At 39.2% G+C, this 13,486-nt stretch overlaps 2 protein-coding genes across 3 annotated transcripts in view; one reads left to right on the top strand and one right to left on the bottom strand.

The window, feature by feature from the left end:
• Positions 1 to 6,261, top strand: part of taok1b (TAO kinase 1b) — a 38,139-nt gene extending 31,878 nt beyond the window's left edge. For both annotated transcript variants that reach the window (XM_084137153.1, XM_084137154.1), the window contains exons 18-20: positions 4,377 to 4,589; positions 4,752 to 4,934; positions 5,607 to 6,261. In XM_084137153.1, coding sequence (XP_083993279.1) covers positions 4,377 to 4,589; positions 4,752 to 4,934; positions 5,607 to 6,122 — 912 coding nt within the window. In that variant the 3' untranslated portion in view covers positions 6,123 to 6,261. The remainder of the gene's footprint in view (positions 1 to 4,376; positions 4,590 to 4,751; positions 4,935 to 5,606) is intronic.
• Positions 6,262 to 7,942: 1,681 nt separating this feature from the next.
• On the bottom strand, positions 7,943 to 13,264 carry LOC311097469 (protein ABHD15). The gene is made up of 2 exons (XM_084137156.1): positions 11,745 to 13,264; positions 7,943 to 10,218 (listed from the first exon to the last, which is right to left on the bottom strand). Exons 1-2 carry the CDS (start codon positions 12,662 to 12,664, stop codon positions 9,552 to 9,554), a joined length of 1,587 nt encoding a protein of 528 aa, XP_083993282.1. The 5' UTR covers positions 12,665 to 13,264; the 3' UTR covers positions 7,943 to 9,551.
• Between the last annotated feature and the right edge of the window lie 222 nt (positions 13,265 to 13,486).

Genomic DNA, 13,486 nt, shown 5'->3' with positions numbered 1-13,486 from the left:
CTGTTTAAAAGTAGACATGTCTGACTGTGAGGAAAGTAGACGCTGAGTTTCGGTTAATTTATGAGACGCCAGCGCCTCCGTGTCCTGGTTATCTCTTGTCTACTATTTACTTCTTACTTCTTAAATCCAGGCAATTGGTAGATGAAACATTGATTAAAATTAAGATACAATTAATACAAAAACGAAATTCACTTTAAAGAAAGGCTTTGTGCTTTCTGTTTGAGGTCTCTGTGAAAGCTTAAGCAGTCTTTTTGTGCCGCTTTCAGAGCGCTCACGTCCGTAACTGAGAACTGTCACGACCGTAACATCGTTTTTTCCTCATAAATGCGAACACGAAAAATTACATAAAATGAATATATTATGTTCTGTGGAGAGCCAATTAACCCTTCTTCATCCGGTGGGTAGTATTAGGCCTACTTTTGGTTTGCTTAGTGTAATTCACAGAATTACTAAAAAATATTTTGCTACCTAAAAGTTAAAGATTTTTTGTTTCACGCATGCATGTCTATTTCCCTCATATTAAATATAAAACGCATGTGTGTAGACTGATATTTTTCTAATGTCTGGACTCCTTTATTAAGGGAGTAGCCTATGGATATATAAACAGACGTTTCAATATATTGGTATTAAATGCATTTTCTGAGAATTTATTTTTCAAGTTTTTACTGCAAATGTCACGTCCATAACGCTGGAATTGCCCAATTTTAAAGAATTTATTCTCAACTAGTTTTGTGGTGTTGGTATGTATTTTTTAATGTTAATTTCAAATAATACTAATAGTAATTTAAAGATGTGGTAAATTTGGATCTGGACGGGAAGGATTAACTCTGGGAGTTGGAAGGGGTGTGTCGTGATTCTGCCTTCGCGCACCGTGAGGTTCATGAATCTGAGTGTCGCGGTTTCATATCGCTTATCTTTACAGCCCTAGTCATTTTAGAATGTTAAGTTCTACTTCTGTAGTTATTTTGGTTAAAGTAACTCAAAAGTAATACAGGAGTAATGTAACGCATTACAATTCTGAGACAGTAATATTGTAAGGTAAAGAATTACTTTTAAATAACAGCAACACGTAATGTATAATGTATTACAGTTTGGAAGTAACTTGCACAACATGTACGAGGCACTGCGAGTGCGAGCTGACATCGCGTTTGTCTCTCATGCTTGCTTTCACTGCGTGATGTGTCAGTGCAGTTATAGATGTCCCCAAATGAGTTTTTGTCTTATATTTGTATCATATTATGTTGTCATATTAGAATATCACATGAGCAAGAGTGCCGTTTTCCTTTGCACAATTGCAAATGTGCTATTTATGTTATACAACAGTTAAATTAACAATAAAGTTAACATTGCGAGTTACTTTTTGGACACAATATTGTCAATTTTCACTTTATATCGCCGACGAGAATTTCATAATGAAGCCGTAGTCCAACAGACATCGATTATTTTTTACATTTATTTACTGAAATCCGCGTTTTGAACGAATCATTTTAACGATTCAATGAACAATCACTTGTTTTTTTTAATGAATCAGCCGTTTGAACGAATCGGTTGAATAATGACTCCAACAACTCGCTTATTAAGACAGTGACTTGCCGCCACCTACTGGTGGGTTTAGTTTCATATTTAAAGTATCTTTTAATTAAAACGTTAAAATTATAAATCATTTCATTTAAATATTGAATAGCTTTATTTATGCAATTGTAAATGAAGTGTAAATATAGTAGGCTAATGCCAGTTTTGATGCCGCTTCTGTGTCAGCTCTAATGTCGACTGACATTTTCAGAAATACATAGTCATGGAAATGTGCCGAAAAGTCATGGAAAAGTATTGGTTAAAATGTGTATGAACCCTGAAAGCAGCTTCACAATGATAACAGGAAAATAATGCAACAAAGTTTGTTTCGGCTATACAGCAGATCTGGAAGAAAATAGCATCATTGTCCAGCTTAAAGAGCATCTTGCAGGTTAGAAGACCCAACAAGTCAATAGGGCTGGGTATCGATTCAGATGTTACAATTCGATTCGATTTCGATTCGCAAGCTCTCAATTCGATTCGATTTCGATTCTCGATTCGATTCTCGATTTCAATTCTCGATTCGATTTTTCGATTTCGATTCTAAATTAGATTTCGATTCGACTCAATGAATATTTAATACAAATCCTATATTTATTAAAAAAAGAAAAGAAAAGTGTTACAGGTTAACAATCCTCACATAAACCCATATAAAAACATTGCATATAATTTTCATCTGTGCCCTTCCTGTCTAACAGCTAGGCCATATACAGAAATTGAATAAAGTTATCAAACAGTCTGCGCTGCATTAATTATAAATTATATATAGACTAATCAAAGTTACAAAAGTTCTTTAGTCAAGAGTAGTGAGTGTTTTTGTCTGTTCCCTTTGTTCTTTGATTAACTTTAACGACAGAGATAATTAGTGGCTACTGTGTACTGTCCCTTTAAGACCAGCCGCTGTTGACAGAGACGCAGATCTCACACGCGCCTCATTCTCTCACGAGTCATAACTCTTCACGTTCATCATAAGACTGCTCTTATGTTATGAAAATACTCAACAAAAAGACATTTTGGCATAATTGTGTGTGTTGTTGTTCGTTCAAGCGCGAAAGATAGCTCTATTCTGGGCTGTCTTGTGCGCACGCACGATATCATCGCAAGTTGTTCTGTGTCACAGTCTCGACATTCACAGGCAGCGAGCTCTATTTCGTCTTGTCGCGCATGAATGGTTTAAAAGCATTTGCATGAATAAGACCGGGATCATGTAACACTAGCCAAAGGATGACAAAAAATTAACAGATGCTGCATTAATTGCGTTAAAAGCCCAAATTTGTTTATTTCATAAAAAAATCGCAGCATTTTTTTTTGCGTCATATACCCTAATTGCGTATAGGCTTGACAACGCGATTGCGATATGATTAAACGTGCAGCACTAATTGAGGTTGTTTTATGAATTAGATAAAACTAACATAAAATCTCACAGCATTAACTATAAACTTGAGTTTGCGAGACTATGAACAATGAAGGAAAACTAATACTTGGGTAATAATAGACAAATAAAGATGGAAAAAAATCGATTCTTGGCGTTTGAGAATCGATTTTGAAAACCACATTTTAAAAAACCACATTTTAAAAAACGATTAATCGAAAAATCGATTTTTTTGCCCAGCCCTACAAGTCAATGTATAGAAAATAATGTAGGAACTAGATTTTCTTTAAAAAAATTATAAATACGCTACAGTGGCTTCTGGAGTCGTTTTTGTGAGAAAATGTTACTTCCGCATCTGAAAATGGGCGTGACGTAGCACGAGGGAGAGCAGTCGATTCAAACAACAGGGAAAAATGGATTGCAATGACATTTCAGACGCTGAGGAAATTGTTGACGGACCACAGCCATACAATTATGAGCCTGCTAGGCTGCCAAGAGAGCAGGGACAGGCCAGGATTAATGTTAGACAGAACATATTTTTTTTACATGCAAGATGCTCTTTAAGTAAGTTCAGTGATGGTCAATTTTTCAAAAAAGTTTTAGTTCATTTATCTCTGGAGAAAACCGTGATGTCATCGTCCAGCTCAGTTCAGTTCTCATATAATAGTGTCAATGCAGGCAGATCAATAATATTGTTGAATGTTAAGTCCCCAACTAAGCAAGCCAAAGGCGACAGTGGCAAGGAACCAAAACTCCATCAAGGTGATAGAATGGAGAAAAAAACCTTGGAAGAAACCAGGCTCAGTCAGGGGCCAGTTCTCCTCTGGCCAATGAACAAACAGTGTATGATTATGATTCAGGCAGCATTATAGATTGGAAGTCAGATTGGATCAGAACATTCAGAATATTATACAGTTCCATCTGGTTGAAGATCGGAGTCATCATGCCGGTATGGAGACGAGTTTGTTGTGGATCAGTGCCGAAGAACAGTGTGTCTGTTTTTCCTATGTCGAGTAGTGTATCAAATTAATGAATGTATAAATACTTTAGTTTAAATGTGCTCATTTATATACAGTTGTTCTGTTGTGTTTGTTCTGAGAATAGACATGACTTTGTTTTCCTCACAGGAATTCCTACACAACATTCTAAAACAACATTCAGAGGCAATAAATGCTACATTAAGGCAATATTAAGATAGCAATCTATAGGTTTGTCGTGTATAATAAAGTCTGTCAGTCATCATAAGAGCGCCACCCCCAGGCTGCATACTGCAAGGACATTAGAATTCTACCGAAAGATATCTGATATGTTCAGTGATTAGAATATAAAGCTTACAAAATGTGTATCATAAACTAGCGCCAAAGTTTACGCTACTGGTGCATACTAGTTTTGTGGTGCAAGTAAGCCTTTCCTCCTCTTTGATCTGTATCAGTCTAAAGAGACGCAGATCAAGAAGCAGTTCCAGGACACGTGTAAGATCCAGACACGGCAGTATAAAGCCCTGCGCAACCACCTTCTGGAAACCACACCAAAGGCCGACCACAAGGCTGTGCTGAAGAGGCTGAAGGAGGAGCAGACACGGAAGTTAGCCATCCTCGCTGAGCAGTATGACCATTCCATCAATGACATGCTCTCCACACAAGCTGTGAGTCCTCCCATCTCATGTGTATATCTTCCTGTAAAGCCATCAAAGAAGGAAGCCTATGCAATGCAGAAGGCGAAAATGTTATCCTAATTGAAAAATCTTTTCTAAAATCTTTTACACACTGATTCTAAATGTTACTCCACCTCCCGTCTTGCTCCTCAGCTGCGATTGGACGAGGCACAGGAGGCCGAATGTCAGGTGCTAAAGATGCAGCTGCAGCAGGAGCTGGAGTTGCTAAATGCCTATCAGAGCAAGATAAAAATGCAGACGGACTCACAGCACGATCGTGAGAGGAAAGAGCTGGAGCAGAGGGTTTCGCTGAGGAGGGCTCTTCTTGAACAGAAGGTAACTGATACGAATCCAAGCAGCACACTACAGAAATTACAGGGGGAGAGCTTTTGACGTTCTAGAATGAGAATTAAAGGTATAGTTCACCCAAAAAATGAAAGTTTGTTTTCAAACTTTTTTTTTTTCCCGGTGGAATACAAAGGTTGAAAGTTCAGAAGCATTCATGTCAAATTCACTTGCTATGTTTTGCCATTAAGGATGTTGACGCTGCAATTTTCTACTCAAACAAATTCTACTTTTATGTTCTACGGATTCTAGAACATAAAAGAAGAATTCTACTTTTGTTGCAGTTTTAGAATGACATGAGGGTCAACAATTGAGACGGTATTCTAACTAAAGGCTGGAATACACTACATAACTTTTAAAATCTGAACTCTAGGCATCATACACTTGCCGATTGAGGTTCCAACCACAAAAAACCTTGGAGATGCATGACAAATGAAAATGATGTGTTCTAAAATCTGCTCAAAATATCAAAGATGTTATGCAATTTTCTGTGCAATCTCTCAACTCTGACCGCCCAAAATCTGCAGAATCGCTCTGACTTTCGGCACACTCCGGACTGCAGATCAGGGCAAAAATCATTGTATAGTGTATTCCAGCTTTAACTATCCCTGTAGCAGCTGGGAAGATTTCATGTCATCATCATTCTATTTTGGTTTTGGTCAGATTGAAGAGGAGATGGTTGCCCTGCAGAACGAGCGATCAGAACGAATCCGCAGTCTGTTCGAGAAGCAGGCCCGGGAGATCGAGGCGTTTGACTCTGAAAGCATGCGTCTGGGCTTCAGCAACATGGTGCTCTCCAGCCTGGCTTCGTCCGACGGTCACAGCCACAGCTTTCCAGGGGCACAGAGTAGCTGGGGCTCTCAGCACGGTCCAGGCTCTCAGGGGTCACACTGGGGAGGGCAACATAGCGGCAGCCAGCACGGCCACCACCAACACCCAAGCCATGGTGGCTCTATCCAGCAGCCCTGGGGACACGGCCTGTCTTCAGGGGGACCACCTCCCTGGGGCCACCACGGGTCTGGAGGCAGTCAGCGCTCGAGTGTGGGAAGCAGTGGGCTACGGAACAGTCCCCAGGCGGTACGGCGGGCCACCTCAGGGGGCCGCAGTGAGCAGGGGATGAGCAGGAGTGCCAGCATCGCCTCTCAGATTTCCAATGGCTCGCACCTGTCCTACACGTAAGATCCCCCGCTGCTCTCCCACAACACCTGTCTTGGCCTAAAATGCCATAGGGGAAGGGATAAAGGGGCACCATGGTCTTTTTTTTTTTTTTTTTTTTTTTTTTTTTTTTTTAAACACCCATTCCTTTGTTTCTAGTCCTCGAAATACATATTTTATACACATGGCAAGCACAAAATGCATTCACTGTAAGTTCCAGTTAGAGAATGTCTATATATTTAGTCAGAATGTCAAAATATTCTGGCCTGTTTTATCAAACTTCAGCTAGAATCCAGAATGACTAAGTCATTTTTGCAGTGATGCAATGTGCATTTTAGAGCGCGTTAGATTTGATATGAGAATGTTAGTGATGGTAAGAATGAATAAATGAATGCTGTGTATTGTATGCAAGTCTTTATGCAGTGGGTTTTTATCATGGTCTTATTAGCAGGTTGTTTCGGCTGGCTTCGTTTGCAAAGAGAGGGAGTTGAATGCATATGAATCCAAAAGGAAATGATAGGAATAGGTTGGATTGCAGAATGTGAAAGAATCAAGCTTTACAGTGCACTTGATTTTTGTCTAGCGTATTCTTTTATAAAGCACTAATGTTTTAATGTGTTAATAAACCGTATGCTATTTTGTGCCAGAACAAATTTTAACTATGAAAAGATACTGTGAAATTCCAAGATTTTGCTAGGAGTATTATTTTGATTATTGGATTATCGTGATTTTACAATTTTGCCATGCATTGCCATCCCTCCACTAAAAACTGTGGAGAGCAGGATGCCATTTTGCTTTTTGAAAACAAAGCTTAAAACTCTGATAATAAGTGTAACAGGTTTGTTCCATTTCTATATGCCAAAAGGACATACAGTAGTAGTAGGTGGTTATAAGTTAGGTGTGCAAAATGACTACATTAATGTGAAGGTCTTGAAAAGTGGGGGTGTCTTGGACTGAATATGTAGAATGACACTTTAAAAAACAGGGTTTGCTATGTGAATGTACATAAGCATTAAAGCATGTTGGCAAGGTAGATCTTCACTTCTGGATACCAGTATGACAAAAGCTGTTGAAAGTATATTAATGTTCGTTTTAGTCTTTTGATTTAGTGATGCCAAAGGTAACAATCACAACTATGCAAAAGGAGAATAGCCTGTCACATTCACATCTTCTTTCACTGAGTGTAACATCCCAGAAAAGCACTTTACCATCCCTTTCTACTCTTAGTTGATCACTATAATCATATACGAGCAGATCTCCTGGACCTCGGGTGCCCCCTCCTCCCCTTTCTCAGGCTGGGTTTTACAAGAGCGTGTTGTGTGGATTTTAAGGGTGGGGAGGTCTAGGTTGGGTAGGCTTGAGACCGCTGAATGTTTTTGCTGGGCGGGCGGGTGGGTGCCGCTGCTGTCGTCCCTGCAATGCCTTGGTTTCTTCCATGCCCACCCCAGAGCTCCAGTGACTGCTGCCCACCCTCCAACCGAACACTTATCACAGCATGTAGAAAAACAAAAAGTGATTAAAAATGCAATGAAAAACAAGGTTAGATAGCATATAAAACATTATGGTGGAAGGGTATACAGCCAGAAGACAGCTTTAAGTGAGATGTATAGGAAAACATTTGTGTATATTGTATATTTAGAAATTTAAATAAATGAATAAATGGAAATCAAGAGAGACCCAAGTTAAAACTAGACTAAAATTTAATTGCTTGAATGTGAAGATAAAATAAAAAAATAACTTGGTTTCTAATATTGACTATTTAAAAAGAGAAAAAATTATATACATATATACATATACATACACACACACACACACACACACACACACATATATTACAGAGGTGTCAAGCGAAGCCAAAAAAGATTTTATTTTCCCTGCAGTTCGATTCACAAAGAGGATATCACTCTTTATATGGATTTTTCCATCGTCCTCTCTTTGCTTCTTGCTCTCCTTGCTTTCAAAGGTATGAATTACCATATTCACTTGTGCCAGTACTCATATTCTGTTATCTGTGAACCAACAGTGAACTTTAATATTCTGAAACACAAATGCCATGGGTTTTCTTTTGTTTCGGTCCAAAAAACGAGAACGTTTTCAACTGCCATCATGCCTATTACAGAGGAGCTTCAAAAACATTTTTTTCCAGGAAAAGAAATTCTGGTTTGGAACGTCAGTGCTGTCTACAATATTTATCAATTCTGAACACTATTTTGGCACACTTCTGGTATATGCATGGGATTGCAGATTACATGAAGTTGCCTATCTCAGTCTAGACTAACTAAACCAACTGAGCCAATGCATAGCCAGTCCTAAAGATTTGGGCCAAGTGTAACAAATTAACATGAGATTATATATAACATGCCAATCATCTAATCACATTCAGTACTCTAATGGAATCACTGGACCTGAGGAACAGCCATAGACTCAAAATGTGATCGTGTTTACTCTTGCAAACAGGGTCATGCAGTATTTTCCAAAGGAGAGCAGTGTGCCCTGTTATATGAGAGTCATTTCTTTGGAAGCTCTTAGCATCCTTGTTTTAATGAGCCTTTGAAAAAGTGTGAAAACAACAGGATAAATAATAATCAAGGAAGGTGGTACATCTCTGTACAGTGCGTTTACCAGTATTTCAACCATTTTCTTTTGATGGTCATCCTCTCATTTTTCCGGCTTTCAACATTACCATAGCAATCCATATATAACCTGTATTAAAATGTATAGATTGTGCAAAACTGAATGTCGGAGAGATTACAAAAAGTTATGACTATTCATAACAAAAAAACACTTACAAGTGAATTAAAATATACAAAAAATATGAAAACTTAAGGGGACAAATGTAATGTTTTGTTTGTAATTACTCCTTTTGTTGGCAGGGGGCTACTGGACAAATAAATCAACTGTAATAAAGTAATTTTAGTATATATTGGTTTTGTCATTTGTATCTTTTAACACATTTGTGTATGTTTAAAATCGAAGTGTACTTAAAAAGTGTAGTCTTTCCTGTACATACTTTTCATGGTCAATGTTCAAGTTAATTAATATTGATTCCTTTTAACACTGGTGCTCTTGAATTCAGTCCAAAAATTTGTTATAGAGATCTTTACTGTGGTATCATATCTAGTGAGGAGAAATTGACTTGCATACAGAGAGTTGCCCAGCTTGCTCCATGTGATTAGTTTGTACAAAGAAAATGGGATAGCTAAATATAGCATCTAATGGTATAGGCTGATTAAGCCCCATGCCAGTCAGTACATGTCTTTTTTATTACATCTCCATTTTGTTCGCTTTTTTAAATCTGTATCTATTGTAATCTCCTCCTTGCTCATTTCCACACAACTGTGGTTTCCTAACTGAGGGAAACCTAACAGTTTTTAAACATGTTCTGTGCCTCTTGGTATTAAGTTTAGCACTGCCAATCTACTATGATCTTATGATACCACCTGCTTCTCTCACTCAGCGAGTGTAGGATCTATTCCAAGTAAAATCCACCTGCTCTTCTTCAAATGTGAATCTGTCCGAGGGAGTTGAGATCTGCCGTCTTCGTGAACCTAAGATGGGCCTTTCTTTGCGGAGCAAGGTTGACCTCCTCCTTCTGGACAGCACAGCACTGGCGCTATGCCTCAGGCCCTGGCTGCCACGTTGTGCAACATCATCCTTGAACCCTTTCTTCTCCTCTACCCCAAAGAAATCGGCAACTACCCTAAAGTATTCCAACACCACAAAATGACTCCAGGAAGTTGTACCTCCATGTCCATCCTCATGAAGAAAGCCACAGTGGCCTCCCTGTTCTTTTATGGCCAGCAGAAAGTAAGGGCTATTATGAAAAAGTGCCTTGGGTACAGTGGAGAGGGGTGGAAGTAAAGGATCATCTCGGCTACACAAACAGAGCACTGGCACTGCCACTTCGTCTGCATCTCGCAAAGGTTCATTCCTATCCCAATAACTTGCCCAATCAGGCTTTGTTGATCTTGAACGGTCCTTTCCAACATGGTCTACTGAGTCTGACATTCTGTGATCGGACTGCTTAGTAGCACAGAACATGAGCTCTTCTATATCTTGCAAAGAGCCGGACTGTAGAATTTTTGCTACATCCATCACAGAGCTCAAAGCAGTGGCGTACCTGTGGAAGGGGTCAAATGTTTAAATTCAAACAGTTTGTAATCCTAGTTGCCTTTTAATATGGCAGGTTTGCACTGTGACATCTTACAATACCCTAACATAGCTTGCAGATTTTGTACTTTTCCATTCACAAGATTCAGTTCACCCAAAAATAAAAATTAAGGGTCCCACTTTATATTAAGTGGTGTTAAGTACTATGTACTTACGTAAAAAAACAAGTACAATGTACTTATTGTGTTCATGTTGTATTGTAAAACACTTTTGCTGCTATTGAGGTGTGATACGGGTAAGGTTAGGGACAGGTGTGGTGGATTGGGTAGGTTTAAGGTGTAAGGGAAGGGTCAACTGTGTAATTACAAATGTAATTACATAAATTACAGCTGTAATTACAGCTGTAATTACATGCAGGAATTTTTAAAATGTAAGTACAATGTAAAAACGTAGTTACACAATAAGTACATTGTATCAAATTATTAATTTCAATGTAAGTACATAGTACTTAAAGCCACTTAATATAAAGTGGGACCAAATTAAGTTTTTTTTTACTGTTGTTCCAAGCCAAAGATTTTCTTTTGTGGAACACCATAATGCTGTCGGGGTTGGAGCTGAACTTTTCAGGAAGGTAGATCTCCAGGGACAGGATTGGGAACCATCAGAAATGGCCATAAAGCACCATAAAAGTAGTCCATGTGATTTGTGTGCCAAGTTGTAGCAAGATCATTATTAAAGGGATAGTTCACCCAAAAATGAAAAATACCTCATGATTTACTCACCCTCAAGCCATCTTAGGTGTATATGACTTTCTTCTTTCAGACGAATGCATTCGGAGATATATTAAAAAATGTCCTGGCTCTTCCAAGCTTTATAATGGCAGTGAATAGGGGAAAAGATTTTGAAGGCCTAAAAAGTGCACCCATCCATCATAAAAATACTCCACATGGCTCCGGGGGTTAATAAAGGCCTTCTTAAGCAAAGCGATGTATTTGTGTAAGAAAAATATCCATATTTAAAACTTTATAAATTAAAATATCTAGCTTCCCACAAACGGCCTACGCAAGTCGACTTGCGTCAAAAGAGTAACCCCGACGCAATGCATGACGCCATTCGCTATGACCGCCATTCACTACCATTATAAAGCTTGGAAGAGCAATGATATATATCTATTTTTTTATATATAACTCAGATTGTATTCGTCTGAAAGAAGATAGTCATACACCTAGGATGGCTTGAGGATAAGTAAATCATTGGATAATTTAAATTTTTTGGTGAACTATCCCTTTAAGGCTCTCAAAATTCAGTGTCACACAAGGTTGTCTTGAGTGATGTCAAATGGCATAGGATGTTTCTTGAAATGCTGTAGTTGAATGAACTACTTTTATTATGCTTTCTTTAACCAGTACCTTAACAGTACTACAGTAAAGGAAAGAGTATAGTAGAGTACAGTATAGATTATGCAGTCCAGAATATACATGCAAGATAACACCTTCATTAAAGATCAAATGTCTACATTTCTGTGTAATTTGCTACCTGTTTATTTGAAGCTTGCGATAGATGAGGACTATCCAGTGATAGAGCCAAGGAAGCTCATACTCAAACCACAGTTGGCCATGAAACACAGGAGAAATGCAAGCAGCAGCCGTCAGGTAGGATGAAGAGCCACATTCCCCCAGATATGACAGCAGCAACCCTGATCCCGAGCCCTCACTTATTGCAAGCAAAGTTGAGGATGGATGATGATTTCGCAAGTATGCTACCGCTTGCACAAGGTCAGAAGGATTTCCGAACTCTTGGTAGTGTGGAGTGGTCAGCGGGCAACCACCTTGACCACGTCGATGGAACACCACTGGATAGAAACCCTGTTGCAAAGCCTGGTGGCATAATCTGATCAAGTGTGGCGTCACTCTGCCCAGGGCATTAGGAATTATAATAACAATAGCCGGATTGCTAGAGTGAAGGCCCAGAACTTTTCCACCAGGATGATGATCCCTTTTGGCCTGAACTTGTTGCTCCATCAGACTCACAGCCCAGTCCAGGGCCACAATACCCCCGTCCTCTAGGAGAAGGTTATCCCTTTTAAAGCGGACTCCTCCTTGGAGTTCAGCACCTTCCTCTGTGGGCCACATGAGATGGGTGATTATCTGAAGATGAGGGTCGGCCTGAGGCCATCGTGCCAATGGAGGCTGGGTCAAAGCATAGCAGTGTTTCTTCAGGTGGCTGGCAAGGGCCGTGGGTTTACAGATCAGTCTGACCTCTGCCTGGCATTCTCCTATGGATTTGGAGACTGGAATATGCGGCAGTTTCAGGACTCTACAGGCCATAATCCACATACAGCGACCCAACTGCTGAACGGTACTATCTGCAAGATGACAGATCCAGTTCAATCGAAGCAAAATCTTTACCAGGATCAGCATTAGAGAAGGTAGCAGGCAGAGAAAGAATTCCCACATTGCTGCGATTGCTCCGAAGTCTGCAACCTGTAGGTCTATCCAATGGAACAATGAACATACCTTAGCACTGAGGTTGGTGGGCAATGGTTTCCTCAAGTGAGCAAGTGGAAAAACTCAAGAGCTTTAAACCAAATGTTCTGTCCTTCTCTCACTAGTGCGTCAACCTAAATGGACTTGCACCTCCCCCCTCCCCATAGCAAACATCTCTACTCCCCCTTCAGAAATCATTAACATTACTTTGGTCCAAAGACTGTTTTTAGCTATAAGAAGCAGTTCAATAGCACTATAATGGAACTAATGGAGGTTTTGCTACCTGAATGTCTGAGATTCAAGCCATTCTTTCCTTTACTTCCATCTGAACCCACTTTAAGTGCTGTGGAGGTGGGACACATTGACTATTAACAGTCTGAAATAGGTAGGAGACCATGAGGATATTACACCCAAACCAGTACTCTTTGTTTCAAACTGTTTGCTATGTGACTAGAAATAAATTAGCTAGTCTCAGGAACAGTAATTACCCATGATAAATGTGTGATGTGTGTGTCTTTCCATTTTTATGAGTGATAATGCATGTAACAACGGCAACATTTTGTACAAAAAGGGTTTTATTCAAACTACAATACTCAAATGATCCTCTACATAAAACAAAACAATGTCTTTGGTTTTGATATTTTTATGTTTTTTTCCCCCTAGAATAATATTTACATTTTGAAATGTTAATCAGAAGCCACATGAGTTTTAGTTCTGTTGGTCAAAGCTGGAAAGGCAGAGGCGTGTAAAGTGAGAGTAGCAATTTAAGAAGAATCAATAATGCAAGCACTC

The sequence above is a fragment of the Abramis brama genome (genome assembly GCF_963993115.1).
Source record: "Abramis brama genome assembly, chromosome: 15".
NCBI classification, from domain to species: domain Eukaryota; kingdom Metazoa; phylum Chordata; class Actinopteri; order Cypriniformes; family Leuciscidae; genus Abramis; species Abramis brama.
The sequence above is the reverse complement of the archived record's forward strand: the minus strand, read 5'-3'. Positions and strand labels throughout refer to the sequence as shown.

Bases quoted from the DNA above. Each gene is read 5' to 3' on its own strand.
- LOC311097469 (XM_084137156.1), bottom strand. From the start codon at position 12,664: ATGTGGGAATTCTTTCTCTGCCTGCTACCTTCTCTAATGCTGATCCTG. The intron at 10,219-11,744 runs GTAGCAAATTAC...CCCCTTCCACAG, and splicing joins CGCAAGCTTCAAATAAACAG to GTACGCCACTGCTTTGAGCT.